We start from the raw sequence: 26,590 nt of genomic DNA on the forward strand, positions 1-26,590 counted from the left end.
CGTTGTGGGGGGGCCGGTATCCCCCTGCAGGATTTAAATCCCCCGGTCACGTGACGCGGTAGATTTAAAAGCACAGGGGATTCCGGCACCCCGTAACGGGGCCTGTATCTCATGAAGTAGGCGGTCCCCGAGGCTGAAACTAATGCGGTTCAGCTCAGGAGACCCCCTGCACATTATTAAAATGTATATTTATACTGTGCGATTGCCTGTAAGAGCCGTGCATGGAGACGCAGCATCATCATGCAGTTCTTCCAGGTGGCTTTTTTTTCTATCACCAATCGCGCTATAGAATTCACAGGCCGATAGCAGGGGGGGAAAAAGCAGCTTGTGCGATCTGGCAGGATTTTGTACCAAAATGGGCTTCACTTGTTAATGAATCCCGCGTTTGGCTTCACTTTGTTACGTGCGAGTCAAAATGTCAGACTCAAGCGTAAAAGCTCACTGCTTAGTGCATAGCCCCCACTGACTCTGTCACAGAGGGGGTCATGCACTAAGCAGTGGTAAGTGGGTTTTCTGGGTGCTATGCACAAAGCAGTGATAAGTGCTTCTAAGTGAGATACATGCCTTTATAGCGTGATACTGCCTGTTGTGAGATTCACAAAGCAGTGATAACACTGCAGTATCATGCTATAATGGCATTTTTTCCCACTTAGAAGCACTTATCACTGCTTTGTGAATCTCATAGCAGGCAATATCACGCTATAAAGGCATTTATCTCACTTAAAAGACTTATCACTGTTTTGTGAATTTCTCAGCAGGCAATATCACACTATAGTGGCTTTTTATCTCACTTAAAAGCACTTATCACTGCTTAGTGCATGACCCCCTGAGTGTGAAGCAGGGGAGTCTGGTTCAATTCCCGGTGTCAGCTCCTTGTGACCTTGGGCAAGTCACTTTATCTCCCTGTGCCTCAGGCACAAAAACATAAATTGTAAGCTCCACGGGGCAGGGACCTGTGCCTGCAAAATGTCTCTGTAAAGCTAGCAGTGCTATACAAGAACAAACAAGTATTATTATCTATCTGTGTGTATCTGTCTGTCTGTCACACATACCTCTCACCTTCTCATAGATGGACATCAGGATACATTACGAATAAGAGACAAGAAACAATATAAGAAAGACATACATTTATTGGAAGAAGAGGAAATAATAAGATAAGAGAGGAAAGAGAAAGAATGAGATTAGAAGTTGAAGGGAATAGGGAGGGGGGTGAATGGGCGAGAAACAGAGTGTGACAAACAAAGAGGGTGATAGGGAGAACAAGGTGTACCAGCCAAGAATCACACAAGAACCGGCTTTGAATCCAAACTTTTAATATACTGTATTTACACAGACAGGAGCAGAGGAACACTCCCTAATAAACAGGGAGAAGCCTCCTAATACAGACGCAAGAGTAGAGGGACACCTGCTAATACACAGAGACACCTCTTAATACAGAGACAGGGGCAGAGGAACACTTTCTAATACACAGAGTGACACCTCTGTGTCTGTGCAAATGATCTGATCCACCATGTTTATTTCTCCCAGTCAATCTCACGCTGTCTGCCTTGTAGGGTCTATCTTCAAGGTTTGTAGGGGTACAATCTCCTTGCGCTCCTCTTTTCCTGGTGGTTTCATGCTGCGTCAGGAGAATGAAGAAGAGCTTACAATCTAATTGGTCAGTGTAGCTGCTGATGTACAGCGCGGCTGCCCCCTGAGCCCTGCAATCTAGATTGTCAGCGGAGCTGTACAACTTAAAGCACAAGGGACAGAGAAAAAGAGGCCACAAGAACAAGACGGAGAGGGAACAGTGAAAAAGAGGCCGTCACAAGGGAGAGACGCAGAGGGGACAGAGAGAGAGGCCGTCACAAGGAAGAGACGCAGAGGGGACAGAGAGAAAGAGGCCGTCACAAGGGAGAGATGCAGAGGGGACAGAGAAAAAGAGGCCGTCACAAGGAAGAGACGCAGAGGGGACAGAGAAAAAGAGGCCGTCACAAGGGAGAGACGCAGAGGGGACAGAGAGAGAGGCGGTCACAAGGAAGAGACGCAGAGGGGACAGAGAAAAAGAGGCCATCACAAGGGAGAGACGCAGAGGGGACAGAGAGAGAGGCCGTCACAAGGAAGAGACGCAGAGGGGACAGAGAAAAAGAGGCCATCACAAGGGAGAGACGCAGAGGGGACAGAGAGAGAGGCCGTCACAAGGAAGAGACGCAGAGGGGACAGAGAAAAAGAGGCCATCACAAGGGAGAGACGCAGAGGGGACAGAGAGAGAGGCCGTCACAAGGGAGAGACGCAGAGGGGACAGAGAGAAAGAGGCCGTCACAAGGGAGAGATGCAGAGGGGACAGAGAAAAAGAGGCCGTCACAAGGAAGAGACGCAGAGGGGACAGAGAAAAAGAGGCCGTCACAAGGGAGAGACGCAGAGGGGACAGAGAGAGAGGCCGTCACAAGGAAGAGACGCAGAGGGGACCGAAAATGAGGCCGTCACAAGGAAGAGACGCAGAGGGGACAGAGAAAGAGGCCGTCACAGGGGAGAGACGCAGAGGGGACAGAGAGAGAGGCCGTCACAAGGAAGAGACGCAGAGGGGACAGAGAAAAAGAGGCCATCACAAGGGAGAGACGCAGAGGGGACAGAGAAAAAGAGGCCGTCACAAGGGAGAGACGCAGAGGGGACCGAAAATGAGGCCGTCACAAGGAAGAGACGCAGAGGGGACAGAGAAAGAGGCCGTCACAAGGGAGAGACGCAGAGGGGACAGAGAAAAAGAGGCCGTCACAAGGAAGAGACACAGAGGGGACAGAAAAAGAGGCCGTCACAAGGGAGAGACGCAGAGGGGACAGAGAGAAAGAGGCCGTCACAAGGGAGAGACGCAGAGGGGACAGAGAGAAAGAGGCCGTCACAAGGGAGAGACGCAGAGGGGACAGAGAGAAAGAGGCCGTCACAAGGGAGAGATGCAGATGGGACAGAGAAAAAGAGGCCGTCACAAGGACAGGACGCAGAGGGGACATGGACAGAGAGAGGCCGTCACAAGGAAGAGACGCAGAGGGGACAGAGAGAAAGAGGCCGTTACAAGGAAGAGACGCAGAGGGGACAGAGAGAGAGAAAAGGGTAAAGTTGCAGAGAGACGCAGATAAGGCAGTGATAGAGATGACACTACGGGGCTTATTCCAGTAGCACCGAAGTTGTTTTTGCGAAACTGGACGGTTTGGGATGTTCAGAAGCAGCGGAATGAAATGTAAGGAAAAAAACCCTATTCTCTATTGCAAAACACTTCTTCTAAACCGCTTCTAAAAAAGTAACAAACCGCCCGATTGTACGTGCTTTAGAAGCGGGATCACCTGAGTTGGTGCAAACTCCATTCCCAGTCTGATTATGTTATGGGGTTTGCTCTCTCAACAAACCCATATTTTGGGCTCTGGATGTAACGCGCGATATCAATCCTGGCGCCCTTGCGATGGCGTGAGAAAAAAGCGAGTTTTTAGACCGGGTTTGCATAACGGAGCTACGAGAATAGCAGTTATAGTTTTTTTTTTAAAAACCGAATTGGAGGGTTTATTTTTTTTGACAAACCGGTGGGTGCAGATTGGACATGCGAGAAGGGCTTACAGAATAGCACTGCATGCCCATCCCATTGGAAAGGGCACTTTAGAAGCGATTTGTCACACTTCGGAGCTACGAGAATAAGCCTTTTTGTGCTTTAATGTACGAACAGCTGTTAACCTCATTCACTCCCAAAGCCCCAACTCCTCTCCGGCACCGCTTGGAATAGATATATTTAAAGAGGAAGGGGGTGGGGGGAAATATCCTTGATGCTCATACAGTACAAAGCTACTTTTTTGTCTGTACCTCTCCTCGTTCTCTCCCTCTGCTCCCCACCCTCTCTCTCTCTTTCTGACCCCCCCTCTCCATGTACTATCTCCCTCTACTCCCCACTATCTCCCTCTGCTCCCCCTCTCTCTCTGCTCCCCCTCTTCTCCCTGTATCTCCCTCTGCTCCCCACTCTATTCCTTTGCTCCCCGTCTCTCCTTTTGCTCCCTCCTCTCTCCCTATGTACCTCTCCCCCTCTGATCCTTCCCCTCTCCCTCTGCTACAGTACCTCCTCCTCTCTCCCTCTTCTTCTCTCCCTTTTTCCTCCTCCTCTCTCCCTCTTCTTCTCTCCCTTTTTCCTCCTCTCTCCCACAACTCCACCCTCTCTCTCTCTCTCTCTCTCTCTCTCTAAGCTCCCCCTCTCCCTCTGCTTGCCCATCTCTCTGCTACCCCCTCTCCCTCTGCTCCCCCTTTCTCCATCCTCTCTCCTCATGCACCCCTCTCCCTCTTCTCCGCCCTTTTCCTCTGCTCCCCGTCTCTCCCTCTGCTCCCCCTCCTCTCTTTCCCTCTGTTCCCCTCTCCTTTTGCTCCCCCTTCTCTCCCTCTGATCCCCTCTCCTCCTTCTCTCCCTCTGCTCCCTCCCTCTCTCTCTCTCTGCTCCCCTCCCTTTGCACCCCTCTCTCTCCCTCTGCTCCCCCCTGCTCTGTCCCATTGCTCCCCCCTTTCTCCCTCCTCTCTCCCTTTGCTCCCCCTCTGGTCCCCTCTCATCCTCTTCTCCTTCCTCCTCTATCCCTTTGCTCCCTACTCTCTCTCTCTGCTCCCCCTTTCTCCTTTTGCTCCTTCCTCTCTCCCTCTGCTCCCTCTTTCTCCTTTTGCTCCCCTCTCTCTGCCTCTTCTCCCCCCTCTTTCCTTCTGCTCTCTTCTCTTCCTTTGCTCCCCCTCTGCTCCCCTCTCTCCTTTTGCTCCCCACTATCTCTCTCCTCCCCCTCTCTCCCCCCACTCCCTCCGCCTCTCATTTTGCTCCCCACTCTCTCCTCTCTCCCTTTGCTCCCTTCTTCTCCATCTGCTCCCCCCTCTCCCTCTGCTCCCCCCTCTTTCCCTCTGCTCCCTTCTCTTCTCTCCCTTTGCTCCCCCTCTCTCCTTCACCCCAGATATAAAGCCTCTTGTAAGTGAAAGCTGGCACTTATTGGGCACCGTACCTCTTCTCCACTTCATCGATGGTGTCCGGCAAGGGCTGGTTGACGGTCTCCGGGAGGAAGCAGGCGACGAGTCCGGATATTATAGGGGCGCCTCCGTATATGAGCAGGGGCAGGAATGGGTAGAACTCACCCAGCATCTTAACGAGAGGGGCAACGATGCCACCCAGGCGTGCCATGGTACTGGCCAGACCCAAACCGCTCTGTCTGAGAACATGTCATATATATGTTAGCGTTATGTACACCGTGTTTCATCTAATCTAGTGCTACTGCGTCTTGAAAGAATTGATGGGCCATAGCTCCCTGCTTCTCTGCTCACTATGTCACTATGTCTTTATGTCACTGTGTCTCTGTGTCACTTTGTCCCTATGTCACTTTGTCTCTATGTCACTGTGTCACCTGGGGAGGTGGGACAGATTAATAATCCATTAGTGTCTGTGTCACTGTACCATCCTGCTGTGGGAGGGACAGACTCGTGTATCGAGGCAAGTTTGTAGCAAAACCAGGGACTTTCCCCCTGCACCTGTGTTTTAAAGCAGGGGTGCGCAAGGTTTTTATCCTGCTCCTAGGGTTGCCAGGTGGCTTGTCCAAAAATACTGGCCACAATGGTGAAAGCTGCGACGCGCGCGAGAATCGGTGTTATTTATAACCTGACTGTTACGTCATTTTTTTTCTAAATTTCACTCCGAGTATTCACCAATTTGCACCACTTTATATTCTGTTTCGTAGAAAAGCTGGGGAGGGGTCTTGGGAGAGAGTGGGAGGGAGCGCCCTTCCGAGGATTTTTTTAGGAAATAGAATATGAAATAGTGCAAATTGGTGCACGCTTGGAGTGAAATTTACAACAAATGACGTAATGGTCAGATCATTTATAAATAACTTACCTGCAGTCATACAGGCCCAGAGTGAGCAATACTTCATCCCGTCCTCATCCTCTCTCTCCCCTTATTCTCTCACCCTCCCACCCCCTCGTCCTCTCACCTCCCCTCCCCTCACCCTCTCTCACCCCCTCCCTTCAGCCTCTCATCCTCCCTCCCTTCTTCCTCTCTCCCCCCTCCCTTCATCCTCTCACCCTCCTTCATCCTCTCAACCCCTCCCCTTTATCCTCTCTCATCCCCCTCTCTTTATCCTCTCTCACCCCCTCTCTTCATCCTCTATCACCCCCCCTCCCTTCAACCTCTCACCCCCTTCCTTTCATCCTCTCACCCCCTCTCCCTTCAGCCTCTCCCACCCCTCCCTTTATCCTCTCACCCCCACTTTATCCTCCCTCACCCCCCTTCATCCTCTCTCACACCCTCCCTTCATCCTCTCACCCCCAACTCTTCATCCTCTCTCACCCCAAGCCCCTTCATCCTCTCTCACCTCCTTCCTTCATCCTCTCACCCCCTCATCCTCTCACCCACACCCCCTTCATCCTCTGACACCCACCCCCTTCATCCTCTGTCAACCCCGTCTTCATCCTCTCGCCCCCCCCCCCTTCCTTCATCTTCTCACCTCCCTTCCTTGTCATTATCACCCCCTCCTTCATCCTCTCTCACCACCCTCCCTTCATCCTATCACCCCCCCCCCTCCCCCACTCCCTGTCATTATCACCCCCACAGGACAGCCAGGGAAACAGCCACACACACACAAAACAGTACAAGTACAAATACACACCAGGAAAAAATAGAACAAATACACACAGGACACAGACAGGACACACAGTACACACAGGACACAGACAGGACACACAGTACACATGTAGGACACACAGTACACAGGCAGGACACACAGTACACACAGGACACAGACAGGACACAGACAGGACACACAGTACAGACAGGACAGAGACAGGACACACAGTACACACAGGACACAGACAGGACACAGACAGGACACACAGTACACACAGGACACAGACAGGACACACAGTACACATGTAGGACACACAGTACACAGGCAGGACACACAGTACACACAGGACATATTGTACACAGGCAGTACACACAGGACAGGCAGGACACACAGTACACAGGCAGTACACACAGGACAGGCAGGACACACAGTACACAGGCAGTACACACAGGACAGGCAGGACACACAGTACAGGACAGGCAGGACACACAGTACAGGACAGGCAGGACACAGGAGACATGACACAGCCTCACCTCTCTCTGCTCCATGCCTGTCCTCCGCTCTTTGGCCCCACCCCCAGGCTCCTGCCACCTCCATCCTGATCGGCTGCTGCTGTGTAATGCAGCCAATCAGGATGGAGGAAGCAGCCCAGCCCCCTAGCAGCAGCAGCCCTGCTCCCTCCCTTCTCAGTGGAAATCCCGCGATTGGTTACTAAGTCCGGAGACCTAATACCGGCACATACATGTGCCCCCCCCCCACACATACATGTCTCACACACACATACATGTGCCCCCCCCCCCCCACACATACATGTCTCACACACATACATGTTCGGTATTATCTCTCATTTTTTACCGGACAGAGTAACCAAATACCGGGCTGTCCGGTTCAATACCGGACACCTGGCAACCCTATGAAAATCAGGTAAGAGAAGCTGCAGAGGCCTCGCGCGGTACCCTCAGCATTTAATTTAAATGCCTTGTGGGAGAGCACGGGGCCACTGTAGCTGTAGACCCCTGGAAATTCTCCGTCCCCCCCCCCCCCCGCCGGGAGCGCCCCCCACTTTGCGCACCCCTGTTTTAAAGCATTTTACTCCAATGTCCACCAGTCTGCATAATGAGATGTAGCACATTCTGCATTTCTCTGCCCCAGCTTGCACCTTGGGGAGAGTCAGTAGGAGGAGTTGGGGGAGTTACATGGGGCACAGATTATAATGAGGTGCATCACATTCTGCGTCTCTGCCCCAGCCTGCACCTTGGGGAGAGTCAGTAGGAGGAGTTGGGGGAGTTACAGGGGGCATAGATTATAATGAGATGTATCACATTCTGTGTCTCTGCCCCAGCCTGCACCTTGGGGAGAGTCAGTAGGAGGAGGTGGGGGGAGTTACATGGGGCACAGATTATAATGAGATGTATCACATTCTGCGTCTCTGCCCCAGCCTGCACCTTGGGGAGAGTCAGTAGGAGGAGTTGGGGAGGAGTTACATGGGGCACAGATTATAATGAGATGTATCACATTCTGCGTCTCTGCCCCAGCCTGCACCTTGGGGAGAGTCAGTAGGAGGAGTTGGGGGAGTTACACGGTGCACAGATTATAATGAGATGTATCACATTCTGCGTCTCTGCCCCAGCCTGCACCTTGGGGAGAGTCAGTAGGAGGAGTTGGGGGAGTTACAGGGTGCACAGATTCTAATGAGATGTATCACATTCTGCGTCTCTGCCCCAGCATGCACCTAGGGGAGAGTCAGTAGGAGGAGTTGGGTGGGAGTTACAGGGTGCACAGATTATAATGAGATGTATCACATTCTGCGTCTCTACCCCAGCTTCCACCTTGGGGGGAGTCAGTAGGAGGAGTTGGGGGAGTTACAGGGGGCACAGATTATAATGAGATGTATCACATTCTGCGTCTCTGCCCAGCCTGCACCTTGGGGAGAGTCAGTAGGAGGAGTTGGGGGAGTTACAGGGTGCACAGATTATAATGAGATGTATCACATTCTGCGTCTCTGCCCCAGCATGAACCTTGGGGAAGTCAGTAGGAGGAGTTGGGGGGAGTTACATGGTGCACAGATTCTAATGAGATGTATCACATTCTGCGTCTCTGCCCCAGCATGCACCTAGGGGAGAGTCAGTAGGAGGAGTTGGGGGGAGTTACAGGGGGCACAGATTATAATGAGATGTATCACATTCTGCGTCTCTGCCCCAGCTTCCACCTTGGGGAAGTCAGTAGAAGGAGTTGGGGGGAGTTACATGGTGCACAGATTCTAATGAGATGTATCACATTCTGCGTCTCTGCCCCAGCATGCACCTAGGGGAGAGTCAGTAGGAGGAGTTGGGTGGGAGTTACAGGGTGCACAGATTATAATGAGATGTATCACATTCTGCGTCTCTACCCCAGCTTCCACCTTGGGGGGAGTCAGTAGGAGGAGTTGGGGGGAGTTACATGGTGCACAGATTCTAATGAGATGTATCACATTCTGCGTCTCTGCCCCAGTTTGCACCTTGGGGAGAGTCAGTAGGAGGAGTTGGGGGGAGTTACATGGTGCACAGGTTATAATGAGATGTATCACATTCTGCGTCTCTGCCCCAGCTTGCACCTTGGGGAGAGTTAGTAGGAGGAGTTGGGGGGAGTTACATGGTGCACAGATTATAATGAGATGTATCACATTCTGCGTCTCTGCCCCAACTTGCACCTTGGGGAGAGTCAGTAGGAGGAGTTGGGGGGAGTTACATGGTGCACAGATTATAATTAGATGTATCACATTCTGCGTCTCTGCCCCAGCTTGCACCTTGGGGAGAGTCAGTAGGAGGAGTTGGGGAGGAGTTACATGGGGCACAGATTATAATGAGATGTATCACATTCTGCGTCTCTGCCCCAGCTTGCACCTTGGGGAGAGTCAGTAGGAGGAGTTGGGGGGGAGTTACATGGTGCACACATTATAATGAGATGTATCACATTCTGCGTCTCTGTCCCAGCTTGCACCTTGGGGAGAGTCAGTAGGAGGAGTTGGGGGGAGTTACATGGTGCACAGATTATAATGAGATGTACAGTATCACATTCTGTGTCTGCCCCAGCATGCTCCTTGGGGAGAGTCAGTAGGAGGAGTTGGGGGGAGTTACATGGTGCACAGATTATAATTAGATGTATCACATTCTGCGTCTCTGCCCCAGCTTGCACCTTGGGGAGAGTCAGTAGGAGGAGTTGGGGGGAGTTACATGGTGCACAGATTATAATGAGATGTATCACATTCTGCGTCTCTGCCCCAGCCTGCACCTTGGGGAGAGTCAGTAGGAGGAGTTGGGGGGGAGTTACATGGTGCACAGATTATAATGAGATGTATCACATTCTGTGTCTCTGCCCCAGCTTGCACCTTGGGGAGAGTCAGTAGGAGGAGTTGGGGGGAGTTACATGGTGCACAGATTATAATGAGATGTATCACATTCTGCGTCTCTACCCCAGCTTCCACCTTGGGGGGAGTCAGTAGGAGGAGTTGGGGGGAGTTACATGGTGCACAGATTCTAATGAGATGTATCACATTCTGCGTCTCTGCCCCAGTTTGCACCTTGGGGAGAGTCAGTAGGAGGAGTTGGGGGGAGTTACATGGTGCACAGGTTATAATGAGATGTATCACATTCTGCGTCTCTGCCCCAGCTTGCACCTTGGGGAGAGTTAGTAGGAGGAGTTGGGGGGAGTTACATGGTGCACAGATTATAATGAGATGTATCACATTCTGCGTCTCTGCCCCAACTTGCACCTTGGGGAGAGTCAGTAGGAGGAGTTGGGGGGAGTTACATGGTGCACAGATTATAATTAGATGTATCACATTCTGCGTCTCTGCCCCAGTTTGCACCTTGGGGAGAGTCAGTAGGAGGAGTTGGGGAGGAGTTACATGGGGCACAGATTATAATGAGATGTATCACATTCTGCGTCTCTGCCCCAGCTTGCACCTTGGGGAGAGTCAGTAGGAGGAGTTGGGGGGAGTTACATGGTGCACACATTATAATGAGATGTATCACATTCTGCGTCTCTGTCCCAGCTTGCACCTTGGGGAGAGTCAGTAGGAGGAGTTGGGGGGAGTTACATGGTGCACAGATTATAATGAGATGTACAGTATCACATTCTGTGTCTCTGCCCCAGCATGCTCCTTGGGGAGAGTCAGTAGGAGGAGTTGGGGGGAGTTACATGGTGCACAGATTATAATTAGATGTATCACATTCTGCGTCTCTGTCCAGCTTGCACCTTGGGGAGAGTCAGTAGGAGGAGTTGGGGGGAGTTACATGGTGCACAGATTATAATTAGATGTATCACATTCTGCGTCTCTGCCCCAGCTTGCACCTTGGGGAGAGTCAGTAGGAGGAGTTGGGGGGAGTTACATGGTGCACAGATTATAATGAGATGTATCACATTCTGCGTCTCTGCCCCAGCCTGCACCTTGGGGAGAGTCAGTAGGAGGAGTTGGGGGGGAGTTACATGGTGCACAGAATATAATGAGATGTATCACATTCTGTGTCTCTGCCCCAGCTTGCACCTTGGGGAGAGTCAGTAGGAGGAGTTTGGGGGGAGTTACATGGTGCACAGATTATAATGAGATGTATCACATTCTGCGTCTCTGCCCCAGCATGTACCTTGGGGGGAGTCAGTAGGAGGAGTTGGGGGGAGTTACATGGTGCACAGATTATAATTAGATGTATCACATTCTGCGTCTCTGCCCCAGCTTGCACCTTGGGGAGAGTCAGTAGGAGGAGTTGGGGGGAGTTACATGGTGCACACATTATAATGAGATTTATCACATTAGGCGTCTCTGTCCCAGCTTGCACCTTGGGGAGAGTCAGTAGGAGGAGTTGGGGGGAGTTACATGGTGCACAGATTATAATGAGATGTACAGTATCACATTCTGTGTCTCTGCCCCAGCATGCTCCTTGGGGAGAGTCAGTAGGAGGAGTTGGGGGGAGTTACATGGTGCACAGATTATAATTAGATGTATCACATTCTGCGTCTCTGTCCAGCTTGCACCTTGGGGAGAGTCAGTAGGAGGAGTTGGGGGAGTTACATGGTGCACAGATTATAATGAGATGTATCACATTCTGCGTCTCTGCCCCAGCTTGCACCTTGGGGAGACTCAGTAGGAGAAGTTGGGGGAGTTACACGGGGCACAGATTCTAATGAGATGTATCACATTCTGCGTCTCTGCCCCAGCTTGCACCTTGGGGAGAGTCAGTAGGAGGAGTTGGGGGGAGGTACATGGTGCACAGATTATAATTAGATGTATCACATTCTGCGTCTCTGCCCCAGCTTGCACCTTGGGGAAAGTCAGTAGGAGGAGTTGGGGGAGTTACACGGGGCACAGATTATAATGAGATGCATCATATTATGCGTCTCTGCCCCAGCTTGCACCTTGGGGGAGAGTCAGTAGGAGGAGTTGGGGGAGTTACACGGGGCACAGATTATAATGAGATGCATCACATTATGCGTCTCTGCCCCAGCTTGCACCTTGGGGAGAGTCAGTAGGAGGAGTTGGGGGAGTTACATGGGGCACAGAGTATAATGAGATTTATCACATTCTGCGTCTCTCTGCACTATTCATTTTGCCTTTTATTTGCCCCCAAATCCTCCACATCTGAAGTGGCGTAAATCTAACATTCTGCATCAGATGTGAGACCCTGTTCTTATACACGCCACAACGCTGCTCCAAAACACTGAGCAATGCGTCAAAATACACTTTTCTCTATGTTTACATAGACCCTGCTCTGTCTGTAGAAACAACAGCCCCGTTGCATCTGCAGAAGGACGACAAGCAGAGTGGTTCTTCACCGAGACGCCCGAACCAAAGTGCAGCATATAACTAAACTGCTCTCTCCTCTGCTATGGCTGACTGTTCCGGACATTTGCCTTAGACATATTGATGTTTAGATTGCTCGGATTGTCCTCCCAGTACTGGATTCTCTGGACTTTTACCTTTGGCACATTTAGGGATACACTGATTGCTTTGTTATTCTCTGGACTATTGCCATTGGCATCTTTTTTGACACACTGTAGTGATTGCTCTGGTGCTGCCTATTAGGAGCTCGAGTGACTGTTACTCTTACATTCTCATGTTACTGGTGGCACTACTACTGTGTTAGGCTGCGTCCATTGTATGGACGTGTCCGCACGCTGCGCGATCAGACGGCCTCAAGGCAGTGATCGCATCCATGCGGCGTGCGGGCGTGTGCGCGCAGAGGCAGGAGGGGGCGCGCGATATGCGAGAAATCAGTTAAAACTGATTTCTGGCGCGATAAGGCGATCACGTGAGTGGTTCGCCCAATGAGGGCAAACCAGCTCTGTGAGGTCACTGGGAACGCCCCCCACGGCCCGAGTACTAAGGCCAGGGAAAGCACCCGCTTTCCCTCAGCCTCCGCGCGCCTTCGCACGGCTGCACTCTCTATGGACGCAGCCCTGGGGATTTAAGCTACTTGTTCACAGGGTTGAAGGGAAATACCTCTGGTCTTTAGGACCTCTGGGAAGGGGCCTGAGGAAGGGGCTGTTGCCCTGAAATGTTGCCCCCCTATTTTCCCTATTATTTTACCTTCCCCTCCTCCCTTTTCATGGTTTCCTCTCTCCCTATCTCTGTGTTATCTCCCTTTCCCCATCTATCATGAGTTATTCTGTGCCTCAGTGATATCCTGATTGTGTGTGTGGCGTTATCCAGAGTTTTGCACCTTTTGCTTCATTTGATTTATTCATGTATTAAATATTTTTGGCATATCCTCCATTTTGATCTCCTTTTCTCCATTCAACAGTGAGTGCTGGGAACTCCCCCCCCCACCCCCTTCTGCTCTGTCTGTGGGTCACTGTCACCAAGAGGTCGCAGGGACAGACTCCATGGCCCATAGGCCAGGAGGTTGCAAACTTTTTGCCCTGCGCCCCGCTGCTCGCCCACCCCCTCCCCACTCCCGCCACCTTGGCTCCAGCGTCAAATGACGCCGCGGGGTCATGTGAGGTCACGTTGCCATGGCGGCGTGTCTACCGATGCCAAGGTAAGAGAAGTTACAGAGGCCTCGTGCGGTCCCCCAGAATTTTATTTTAATGCCTTGGGGAAGAGCGCAGGGCCTCTGTAACCGTTGCGCCCCCTGCAGTTTACGCACCCCAGCCATAGGCTCTAGTTCCCCCCTGTCTGTATATAAGCAGTACTAGGTGTGGTTGCACCCCCCCTGGTGGTATAAGGTAGATCATACACAAATCCTCACGTGTTCCTACACCCAGTGGTGGCACTCACTTAACCCTTTGACCCAGGTCACCCACCTTATAACCGTGGGGTACATCTCTGAGGTGTAGAGGAATGCACAGCTAAAAGATGCAGCCAAGCAGCCCTTCCCAAAAACAGCCAAACAGGTGCGCGCCATCTGCTGGTCTATAAGAGATGAAAGAGGCCACTGACACACACTCAATGAGATAGACTGACTTCTAGTGAGTGAGACTGCCTTCCAATGGATGAGACTGCTTCCAATGGATGAGACTGCTTCCAATGAGTGAGACTGCCTTCCAATGAGCAAGACTGACTCCTAATGGGCGAAGTTGTCTCTAATGAGCGGGGCTGTCTTCTAGTGAGTGAGACTACCTTATCATGTACAGTATGAGTCTCGCTAATGAATGAGACAACCTTCTAGTGAGTGACACTGCCTTCTAGTGAGTGACACTCCCTTCTAGTGAGGGAGACTGCATTCTAGTGAGTGACACTGCCTTCTAGTGAGTGACACTGCCTTATCATGTACAGTATGAGTCTCGCTAATGAATGAGACAACCTTCTAGTGAGTGACACTGCCTTCTAGTGAGTGACACTCCCTTCTAGTGAGGGAGACTGCATTCTAGTGAGTGACACTGCCTTCTAGTGAGTGAGACTGCCTTATCATGTACAGTATGAGTCTCGCTAATGAATGAGACAACCTTCTAGTGAGTGACACTGCCTTCTAGTGAGTGACACTCCCTTCTAGTGAGGGAGACTGCATTCTAGTGAGTGACACTGCCTTCTAGTGAGGGAGACTGCCTTCTAGTGAGGGAGACTGTCTTCTAGTGTGTGACACTGCCTTCTAGTGAGGGAGACTGCCTTCTAGTAAGTGACACTGCCTTCTAGTGAGGGAGACTGCCTTCTAGTGAGTGACACTGCCTTCTAGTGAGGGAGACTGCCTTCTAGTGAGGGAGACTGCCTTCTAGTGAGTGACACTGCCTTCTAGTGAGGGAGACTGCCTTCTAGTGATGGAGACTGCCTTTTAGTGAGTGACGCTACCTTCTAGTGAGTGACACTGCCTTCTAGTGAGGGAGACTGCCTTCTAGTGAGTGACACTGCCTTCTAGTGAGAGAGACTGCATTCTAGTGAGTGACACTGCCTTCTAGTGAGGGAGACTGTCTTCTAGTGTGTCACACTGCCTTCTAGTGAGGGAGACTGCCTTCTAGTGAGTGACACTGCCTTCTAGTGAGGGAGACTGCCTTCTAGTGAGGGAGACTGCCTTCTAGTGAGTGACACTGCCTTCTAGTGAGGGAGACCGCCTTCTAGTGATGGAGACTGCCTTTTAGTGAGTGACGCTACCTTCTAGTGAGTGACACTGCCTTCTAGTGAGGTAGACTGACTTCTAGTGAGTGACACTGCCTTCTAAAGAGTGAGACTGCCTTCTAGTGAGTGACACTGACTTCTAGTGAGGGAGACTGCATTCTAGTGAGTGACACTGCTTTTTAGTGAGTGACACTGCCTTTTAGTGAGTGCCGCTACCTTCTAGTGAGTGACGCTGCCTTCTAGTGAGGGAGACTGCCTTTAGTGAGTGACACTGCCTTCTAGTGAGTGACACTGACTTCTAGTGAGGGAGACTGCATTCTAGTGAGTGACACTACCTTTTAGCCAGTGACACTGCCTTTTAGTGAGTGACACTACCTTCTAGTGAGTGACACTGCCTTCTAGTGAGGGAGACTGCCTTCTAGTGAGGGAGACTGCCTTCTAGTGAGGGAGACTGCCTTCTAGTGAGGGAGACTGCCTTCTAGTGAGTGACACTGCTTTCTAGTGAGGGAGACTGCCTTCTAGTGAGGGAGATTGCCTTCTAGTGAGTGACACTGCCTTCTAGTGAGGGAGACCGCCTTCTAGTGATGGAGACCACCTTCTAGTGAGTGACACTGCCTTCTAGTGAGGGAGACTGCCTTCTAGTGAGTGACACTGCCTTCTAGTGAGGGAGACTGCCTTCTAGTGAGGGAGACTGTCTTCTAGTGAGTGACACTGCCTTCTAGTGAGGGAGACTGCTTTCTAGTGAGTGACACTGCCTTCTAGTGAGTGACACTGCCTTCTAGTGACTGACACTGCTTCCAATGAGTGAGACTGCCTTCCAATGGGTGAGACTGCCTTCCATTGAGCAAGACTGTCTCCTCATAGGTGAGGTTGTCTCTAATGAGCGGGGCTGTCTTCTAGTGAGTGAGACTACCTTATCATGTACAGTATGAGTCTCGCTAATGAATGAGACAACCTTCTAGTGAGTGACACTGCCTTCTAGTGAGTGAGACTGCCTTCTAGTGAATGACACTGCCTTCTAGTGAGTGAGACTGCCTTCTAGTGAGTGAGACTCCCTTCTAGTGAGGGAGACTGCATTCTAGTGAGTGACACTGCCTTCTAGTGAGTGACACTGCCTTCTAGTGAGTGACACTGCCTTCTAGTGAGGGAGAAGGCCTTCTAGTGAGGGAGACTGCCTTCAAGTGAGTGACACTGCCTTCTAGTGAGTGACACTGCCTTCTAGTGAGTGACACTGCCTTTTAGTGAGTGACATTGCCTTCTAGTTAATGCCACTGCCTTCTAGTGAGGGAGACTGCCTTCTAGTGAGTGACACTGCCTTCTAGTGAGTGAGACTGCCTTCTAAAGAGTGAGACTTCCTTCTAAAGAGTGAGACTGCCTTCTAATGAGGGAGACTGCCTTCTAATGAGGGAGACTGCCTTCCAATGAGTGAGACTGTCTACCAATGAGTGAGACTGTCTACCAATGAGTGAGACTGCCTACCAATGAGTGAGACTGCTGTCTAATGTGACTGCCTTCTAATGAGTGAGACTGCTTTCCAATGAGGGAGACTGCCTTCCAATGAGTGAGACTGTCTACCAATGAGTGACACCACCTTCTAATGAGTGAGACTGCCTTCTAATGAGTAAAACAGACTTTCAATGAAAAGGGTACATTTTAGTGACTCACCATACGGCACAAAGATATTTGCCAGGATAGCCAGCCCCCCTATCAAAAGGGAGCAGACCTGTGTGACCCTCCGGCCGATGAAGATCATGCACATGGTGGACACCAGCTTGGCCGGGATGTCAATAGCCCCGAAGATGATCTGGATGAGGTAGATGCTGAGGCCAAATTTCTGCAGGTCCATGGCCAGCCCGTAATAAGCAAAGCTGGTGGAAAACCTTAAGAAGAGCAGGAGAGGGGAGTGATAGAGAGAGAGGGGGAGTCTGCCCCTGCCACTGAAGAGTAGCACACAGAGAAGGGAGCTATGGAACATGAAGTCTGTCCTATCCATTGCAGAGGGACACTGTTCTACCGACAGAGGGGAACTTAGAACCATCCAGTTTGTCCCTCCCACTGCAGGGCGACACATAGAAGGGAGCTATGAGTCTTGTCACTCTGGCTGCCATCTTACCACACAAAGCTGACTCCACAGGATATTCTGCGTACAGCGCTGGTTCGGACCAAGTCTAACACAGTAAAACTGGAATTCCCACAAGCCATTTCTTTCATCATGTTAATCTTCAGCGTCTGGAAGTGAGAGGAGGGTAGAGTGCAACGTCAACTTAATGACAGACAGGAGAGAGCTATGGGACATCCATTCTGTCCCTCCCACAAAAGGGTGACACGGTGACAGACAGAAGGGAGCTATGCGTCTGTCCCTCACCCCCCGCAGGATGACACAGTGACACAGACAGAAGGGAGCTATGAATCTGTCCCTCCCCCCGCAGGGTGTTACAGTGACACAGACAGAAGCGAGCTATGAGCCTGTCCCTCCCCCCGCAGGGTGACACAGTGACACAGACAGAAGGGAGCTATGAGCCTGTCCCTCCTCCCGAAGGGTGACACAGTGACACAGACAGAAGGGAGCTATGAGTCTGTCCCTCCCCCCGCAGGGTGACACTGTCACAAAGACAGCTGCACCCCCTCCCCCACCACATTCCCCCCCCCCCACTCTACACACACTTCTACAACATGAAGTTTGCTACCCAGCGTGGGTACAGCACGTGGCAGTGCCACCCCCTCCCCCTCCCCCTCACATTGCTAATAACCCAGTATACCTCCAGTGTGAGATTGTTGCCCTCTTCTGTCTTTCTATTGATCTTTGCCACTTTCTTTAGCACTTTGACGGCTCGGTCGGGTTTTCCGGTGAGAACGAGCCAGCGTGCAGACTCAGGGATCCACCTGGGAGGGGAGTTGGAGCAGATACATACCTATTATAGAGGTGCCAGGCTCTCTATCCCTGTATCCAGACCAAGAGGTGTCAGGCTCTCTATCCCTGTATCCAGACCAAGAGGTGTCAGGCTCTCTATCCCTGTATCCAGACCAAGCGGTGTCAGGCTCTCTATCCCTGTATCCAGACCAAGAGGTGCCAGGCTCTCTATCCCTGTGTCCAGCCCAAGAGGTGCCAGGCTCTCTATCCCTGTATCCAGACCAAGAGGTGCCAGGCTCTCTATCCCTGTATCCAGACCAAGAGGTGCCAGGCTCTCTATCCCTGTATCCAGACCAAGAGGTGCCAGGCTCTCTATCCATGTATCCAGACCAAGAGGTGCCAGGCTCTCTATCCCTGTATCCAGCCCAAGAGGTGCCAGGCTCTCTATCCCTGTATCCAGACCAAGAGGTGCCAGGCTCTCTATCCCTGTATCCAGACCAAGAGGTGCCAGGCTCTCTATCCCTGTATCGAGCCCAAGAGGTGCCAGGCTCTCTATCCCTGTATCCAGACCAAGAGGTGCCAGGCTCTCTATCCCTGTATCCAGACCAAGAGGTGCCAGGCTCTCTATCCCTGTATCCAGACCAAGAGGTGCCAGGCTCTCTATCCCTGTATCCAGCCCAAGAGGTGCCAGGCTCTCTATCCCTGTATCCAGACCAAGAGGTGCCAGGCTCTCTATCCCTGTATCCAGACCAAGAGGTGCCAGGCTCTGTATCCATATGTCCAGCACAAGAGGTGCCAGGCTCTGTAACCCTATGTCCAGCCCAAGAGGTGCCAGGCTCTCTATCCCTGTATCCAGACCAAGAGATGCCAGGCTCTGTGTGCCTATGCCAGCCCCAGAGGTGCCAGGCTCTCTATCCTTGTATCTAGCACAAGAGGTACCGGGCATCCCTATGTCCAGCCCAATAGGTGCCCGGCTCTATATCTCTGTATCCAGCCCTAGAGGTGCCAGGCTCTATATCCCTGTGCCAACCCTATAGGTACCAGGCTGTGCATCTTCTGTGCTAGCCCTAGATATGCCAACTCTGTATCCCCTGTTGCAGCAGAGGTGCCAGGCTGTGTCTCTCCTGCGCCTGTTCTAAAAGTTCTAGGCTCTATCCTATATGCCAGCCCTAGAGGTACCAGAGCTCTGTTCTTACCAGGAGTACAAAAAGAAGATGAAAAATGGTAAAGTGATAGTGAACTGCAGCCAGCGCCAGTCTGGGATGGCATATGCTAATCCTGCCAGGAGCAGCTGCCCGACTGTGTAACAATATCCTGCCATGGTGCCTGTGATAGTGCGAACTTTAGTGGGAATCCACTCCACAACTGCAAGAGAGAAAAATAGCACAGCTACAGAGTGGGCAATTCCAGCCATCTACAAACAGCAGGCCGTACCAGCCTTACCCATCACCAGCCATACCCATCACACAGAACAGCGCCAGCCTCATATAATAGCATATTATTGTATAGCGCTGCTAGTTTTACGCATTGCTTTACAGAGATGTTTTGCAGACACACTCCCTGCACAGGGAGATAAAGTGACTTGCCCAAGGTCACAAGAAGCCAACACCAGGAATTGAACCAGGTTCCCCTGCTTCAAACTCAGTGCCAGTGAGTGTCGTTACTCACTGAGCTACTCCTTCTCCTCATATCTCACACACAGAACAGCAGTGCCAGCCTCATATCTCACACACAGAACAGCAGTGCCAGCCTCATTTCTCACCCACAGAGCAGCAGTGCCAGCCTCATATCTCACACACAGAGCAGCATTGCCAGCCTCATATCTCACCCACAGAGCAGCAGTGCCAGCCTCATATCTCACCCACGGAGCAGCAGTGCCAGCCTCATATCTCAAACACAGAGCAGCTGTGCCAGCCTCATATCTCACACACAGAGCAGCAGTGCCAGCCTCATATCTCACCCACAGAGCAGCAGTGCCAGCCTCATATCTCCCACACAGAGCAGCAGTGCCAGCCCATATCTCACACACAGAGCAGCAGTGCCAGCCTCATATCTCACACACAGAGCAGCAGTGCCAGCCTCATATCTCACACACAGAGCAGCAGTGCCAGCCCATATCTCACACACAGAGCAGCAGTGCCAGCCCATATCTCACACACAGAGCAGCAGTGCCAGCCCATATCTCACACACAGAGCAGCAATGCCAGCCTCATATCTCACACACAGAACAATAGTGCCAGCCCATATCTCACACACAGAGCAGCAGTGCCAGCCCATATCTCACACACATAGCAGCAGTGCCAGCCCATATCTCACAAACAGAACAGCAGTGCCAGCCTCATATCTCACACACAGAACAGCAGTGCCAGCCTCATATCTCACAAACAGAGCAGCAGTGCCAGCCCATATCTCACAAACAGAACAGCAGTGCCAGCCTCATATCTCACACACAGAACAGCAGTGCCAGCCTCATATCTCACACACAGAGCAGCAGTGCCAGCCCATATCTCACAAACAGAGCAGCAGTGCCAGCCTCATATCTCACACACAGAGCAGCAGTGCCAGCCTCATATCTCACACACAGAGCAGCAGTGCCAGCCCATATCTCACACACAGAGCAGCAGTGCCAGCCTCATATCTCACACACAGAACAGTAGTGCCAGCCCATATCTCACACACAGAACAGTAGTGCCAGCCCATATCTCACACACATAGCAGCAGTGCCAGCCTCATATCTACACACAGAACAGCGGTGTGAGATATGGGCTGGCACTGCTGCTCTGTGTGTGAGATATGAGGCTGGCACTGCTGCTCTGTGTGTGAGATATGGGCTGGCATTGCTGCTCTGTGTGTGAGATATGGGCTGGCACTGCTGCTCTGTGTGTGAGATATGGGCTGGCAGTGCTGCTCTGTGTGTGAGATATGGGCTGGCACTGCTGCTCTGTGTGTGAGATATGAGGCTGGCACTGCTGCTCTGTGTGCCAGCCTCATATCTCACACACAGAGCAGCAGTGCCAGCCTCATATCTCACACACAGAGCAGCAGTGCCAGCCTCATATCTCACACACAGAGCAGCAGTGCCAGCCTCATATCTCACACACAGAGCAGCAGTGCCAGCCTCATATCTCACACACAGAGCAGCAGTGCCAGCCTCATATCTCACACACAGAGCAGCAGTGCCAGCCTCATATCTCACACACAGAGCAGCAGTGCCAGCCTCATATCTCACACACAGAACAGCACTGCCAGCCTCATATCTCACACACAGAGCAGCAGTGCCAGCCTCATATCTCACACATAGCAGCAGTGCCAGCCCATATCTCACACACAGAGCAGCAGTGCCAGCCTCATATCTCACACACATAGCAGCAGTGCCAGCCCATATCTAACACACAGAGCAGCAGTGCCAGCCTCATATCTCACACACAGAGCAGCAGTGCCAGCCCATATCTCACACACAGAGCAGCAGTGCCAGCCTCATATCTCACACACAGAGCAGCAGTGCCAGCCTCATATCTCACACACAGAGCAGCAGTGCCAGCCTCATATCTCACACACAGAGCAGCAGTGCCAGCCTCATATCTCACACACAGAGCAGCAGTGCCAGCCCATATCTCACACACAGAGCAGCAGTGCCAGCCCATATCTCACACACATAGCAGCAGTGCCAGCCTCATATCTCACACACAGAGCAGCAGTGCCAGCCTCATATCTCACACACAGAGCAGCAGTGCCAGCCTCATATCTCACACACAGAGCAGCAGTGCCAGCCTCATATCTCCCACACAGAGCAGCAGTGCCAGCCTCATATCTCACACACAGAGCAGCAGTGCCAGCCTCATATCTCACACACAGAGCAGCAGTGCCAGCCTCATATCTCACACACAGAGCAGCAGTGCCAGCCTCATATCTCACACACAGAGCAGCAGTGCCAGCCCATATCTCACACACAGAGCAGCAGTGCCAGCCTCATATCTCACACATAGCAGCAGTGCCAGCCCATATCTCACACACAGAGCAGCAGTGCCAGCCCATATCTCACACACAGAGCAGCAGTGCCAGCCCATATCTCACACACAGAGCAGCAGTGCCAGCCTCCCCCACCTACTTAGTGCCGTCGTGTTCAGCCCGATTCCAGACAGTGCCATGCCAGTTAAAAAGCGGAAAACACAATAGGAGATGTAATTCGGTGAGAAGGCCGCGCAGGTCCCGCTGACCGCCATTTGTAAGTAAGACCAGATTATCAGCGCCCTGCGCCCATACCTAAGGGAATCCCAGAATCCTTTGCATGAACAACAGCATGTGTCAATGGGCAAAAGGGGGCGGCAACCTGTGTCATTGGGTGGAATGGGGTAGTAGCTTGTGTCAGGGGGTAGGAGGAGGACAAGGTTTTGCCAGGGGATACGAGATGGCAGCGGTCTGTGTCAGCATAATAGGGGTTGGCAGTCTGTGTCAGGGAGTAAGAGGGGGCAGCAGTCTGTGTCAGGGGGTATGAGGGGGCAGCATCCTGTGTCAGGGGGTATGAGGGGGCAGCATCCTGTGTCAGGGGGTATGAGGGGGCAGCATCCTGTGTCAGGGGGTATGAGGGGGCAGCAGAAATTACTCACCTGTCTGAGAGACCTCCTAGGATGATGGCTCCCACCAAAACTCCCGCCATATAAATGGACTGAGCCAACTGTCTTTTATTTCTGCTGCCACACACCAAGTCCCACTACAAATGCAATCACTCATAAGGTAACTCTACTTCCCAAGTGCCAGAAAGCACTTTTACTTTCAGTTACCATGTCACCCTGTGAGGGGAGGGACAGACTCCTAGCTCCCCTCTGTCTGTGTCACTGTGTCACCCTGTGAGGGGAGGGACAGGCTCATAGCTCCCTTCTGTCTGTGTCACTGTGTCACCCTGCGGGGGGAGGGACAGACTCATAACTCCCTTCTGTCTGTGTCACTGTGTCACCCTGTGGGGGGAGGGACAGACTCATAGCTCCCTTCTGTCTGTCAGTGTGTCACCCTGCGGGGGGAGGGACAGACTCATAACTCCCTTCTGTCTGTGTCACTGTGTCACCCTGCGGGAAGAGGGACAGACTCATAGCTCCCATCTGTCTGTGTCACTGTGTCACCCTGCGGGGGGAGGGACAGACGCATAGCTCCCTTCTGTCTGTGTCACTGTGTCACCCTATGGGGGGAGGGACAGACTCATAGCTCTCTTCTGTCTGTGTCACTGTCACACTGCGGGGGGAGGGACAGACAGCTCATAGCTCTATTCTGTCTTGTTCACTATGTTGCTCGACAGGGGAAGGTACATACTCATATCTCCATTCTATCTGTGTCAATGTGTCACCCTGTGGGGGGAGGAACTGTCTGGATGGGTCACCCTATGGGCTGTTCTTGCCACCATGTATCACTCTTCCACTCACCTCCATTATAATGGTTGAACTGAACTCACTCCTGTCATACTCCCATCCTTCAGTGCACATCCTCGTCTTCACACCTGTGGCATTGTGCCATGTGGCATTGGAGCCCACCATCCTCCACGTCACCTCCACAAACTCCAGGCATCTCTCGGGCCGCCCCTTGCCATCCAGTGGGGCAAACGCCCTCAGCCAGCCCTCCCTACTCACGTTGGCATTGAACGCTCTTGTGTCGTTGTCTCTGCATTTGTGGTCCGGTATTGCTGCAGTAAAGTTCTGCAGAAGGTTGTGACTTGCCATCAGCAATATGGGAATGAGCAGCAAGGTCACTTCTATGATTTGGAAGCGTCCCATGCCTCCAACCCTCTCCAAGAGATCGGCAAATGCCATGGTGGAAAGACCTGTGATTTGACCTCCCTTTTCTCTTTCACCAAAGGACCGAGATGTTGTGCCTGTGGAATCTCAGCTTTTCTCTCTAGAGAACAATAACCAGGATGCCCCCCTTGTAGAACTCAAGATATTGGGAATAATGGCTATTTTTTGAAGGTCATGCAAATTCAAAGTGTTTCTTATTCTCTTTCCTAAGGAACTCAAGAGCCCTCAAGAATATATCCTTACACTCAGCAGCAGGATTTAAGATGATAAGAATTTTAGATGACGTCAACTCAATATTCCATATTTTCTTACAAAACAGAATATTTCTAGAAAATATGTATTACATTCAGGATATGGAAACCCCAGGTTCTAGGTCCTATTTCCAGAAAAACCTACTCAGGACACCAGAAGCAACATGTCTACTAAATAAGCTAAAGAAAGCCGATGCTTACTGATCATTCATCGCTAGGAAATATGTATATAAGCATTTCTCCCTCGGATCTTGAATTCACAATATTAAAAATGTTTCTTCCTGAAAAAAAAATAACTCAGGCTAACGTTATAATCCACATTTGCTTTGGTAAAACTCTAAATATTGTCTCAAAAAATGGTCCCAGAAAGAGTAAGGTACAAACATATCAACTGTACAAGGGTTTGAGACTGAAGAAGGTCTCTTTTATAAGATGTGACCCTAACCCTCTCTAGAAAAACTCAGAGTGCCTGAAAATACATATTCACCAGCTCTCTCCTCTCGGACAAAATTTAAGAGCGACACCAGAATTCCAGATATTGGAGATTTTATTTTCTTCGTCTTGTCTTTCTAGAAAATCCAGAACATTATAAGGAGATTTCCATTGTATTTCTTATTGTGCTGTAGAACATCATTTACGATTACGGTCAGTCTATCTTCTCTCTCTAAAAACAGCGTTCACTATCCAGAAAACTGCAAGAAAACATCAGTTACATTTCAGATGGTAAGCTCTGCAGGACAGGGAGTCACTGAGTGCTGTATATACCTATTAGATTGTAAGCTCTGCAGGGCAGGGAGTCACTGAGCACTGTATATACCTATTAGATTGTAAGCTCTGCAGGGCAGGGAGTCACTGAGCGCTGTATACCTATTAGATTGTAAGCTCTGCAGGGCAGGGAGTCACTGAGCACTGTATATACCTATTAGATTGTAAGCTCTGCAGGGCAGGGAGTCACTGAGCGCTGTATACCTATTAGATTGTAAGCTCTGCAGGGCAGGAAGTCACTGAGCACTGTATATACCTATTAGATTGTAAGCTCTGCAGGGCAGGGAGTCACTGAACGCTGTATACCTATTAGATTGTAAGCTCTGTAGGGAAGGGAGTCACTGAGCGTTGTATATACCTATTAGATCATACGCTCTGCAGGGATGGGAGTCACTGAGCACTGTATATACCTATTAGATTGTAAGCTCTGCAGGGCAGGGAGTCACTGAGCGCTGTATACCTATTAGATTGTAAGCTCTGCAGGGCAGGAAGTCACTGAGCACTGTATATACCTATTAGATTGTAAGCTCTGCAGGGCAGGGAGTCACTGAATGCTGTATACCTATTAGATTGTAAGCTCTGTAGGGAAGGGAGTCACTGAGCGTTGTATATACCTATTAGATCATACGCTCTGCAGGGATGGGAGTCACTGAGCGCTGTATACCTATTAGATTGTAAGCTCTGCAAGGCAGAGAGTCACTGAGCACTGTATACCTATTAGATTGTGAGTTCTGCCGGGCAGGGAGTCACTGAGCGCTGTATACCTATTAGATTGTAAGCTCTGCAGGGCAGGGAGTCACAGCGCTGTATACCTATTAGATTGTAAGCTCTGCAGGGCAGGGAGTCACTGAGCGCTGTATACCTATTAGATTGTAAGCTCTGCAGGGCAGGGAGTCACTGAGCGCTGTATACCTATTGGATTGTAAGCTCTGCAGGGCAGGGAGTCACTGAGCGCTGTATACCTATCAGATTGTAAGCTCTGCAGGGCAGGGAGTCACTGAGCGCTGTATACCTATTAGATTGTAAGCTCTGCAGGGCAGGGAGTCACTGAGCGCTGTATACCTATTAGATTGCAAGCTTTGCGGGGCAAGGAGTCACTATATCTATACTCTGTATAGACTGTGAATAACCTGTGCATTTTATACAGTACCTGCAGTATTCAGGAACCCAGTCCGGAATTAAAGGATCATCCAGTGAGAAACTCGGGACTCGTGATCTAGTCAGGATTGTAAGGCGATCCAGTCAGGAGTCTAAGGCGATCCGGACAGGATTCTATGGTGATCCGGTCAGGGTTCTAAGGCGATCCGGACAGGATTCTATGGTGATCCAGTCAGGATTCTAAGGCGATCCTGTCAGGGTTCTAAGGCGATCCGGTCAGGGTTCTAAGGCGATCCGGTCAGGGTTCTAAGGCGATCCGGTCAGGGTTCTAAGGCGATCCGGACAGGATGTGACGCATCGGATGCTCTTGATTTAGATGTTCTGTATTTGGAGGTTCCGTGCAGGATACTGACCCGTACGCTGGATCTCCTGTGTCCCAGAATCCGCCCGGGGATTTTATAAGGAGCTTGGGTTAAACTTTCACTGATCAGCGGGGGATTAATGAGGGGAGCGGAAAATGTGGGGAATGTGCAGAGACCGTGTGCATGTAACTGTAAAGTCGAGCAAAGTGCATTAAGGGGGCAGAGGGTGATGGGTTTATGTAATAAACAGGTGAGGTACTCTGTGTATAGGGCAGGCTGCTCTGTGTATAACACAATGTATACACTGCTCTGTATATAAAACTCACATACACACTGCTCTGTGTATAGCATATATACACACTG

General features: G+C 51.1%; 1 protein-coding gene across 1 annotated transcript; it reads right to left on the minus strand.

Annotated features, from left to right (window-relative positions):
* Window positions 1–1,296: 1,296 nt before the first annotated feature.
* Window positions 1,297–26,333, minus strand: LOC142465729 (solute carrier family 22 member 6-A-like). Its single transcript, XM_075569974.1, has 11 exons — window positions 25,918–26,333; window positions 23,383–24,694; window positions 22,576–22,679; window positions 22,077–22,231; window positions 19,165–19,333; window positions 17,877–18,000; window positions 17,231–17,346; window positions 16,783–16,997; window positions 13,872–13,980; window positions 4,983–5,186; window positions 1,297–1,618 (listed from the first exon to the last, which is right to left on the minus strand). The coding sequence occupies exons 2-11, from the start codon at window positions 23,764–23,766 to the stop codon at window positions 1,534–1,536; spliced, it is 1,665 nt and encodes a 554-aa protein (XP_075426089.1). The 5' UTR covers window positions 23,767–24,694; window positions 25,918–26,333; the 3' UTR covers window positions 1,297–1,533.
* Between the last annotated feature and the right edge of the window lie 257 nt (window positions 26,334–26,590).

This window comes from Ascaphus truei, chromosome 14 (genome assembly GCF_040206685.1).
Source record: "Ascaphus truei isolate aAscTru1 chromosome 14, aAscTru1.hap1, whole genome shotgun sequence".
Classification (NCBI taxonomy): Eukaryota; Metazoa; Chordata; class Amphibia; order Anura; family Ascaphidae; genus Ascaphus; species Ascaphus truei.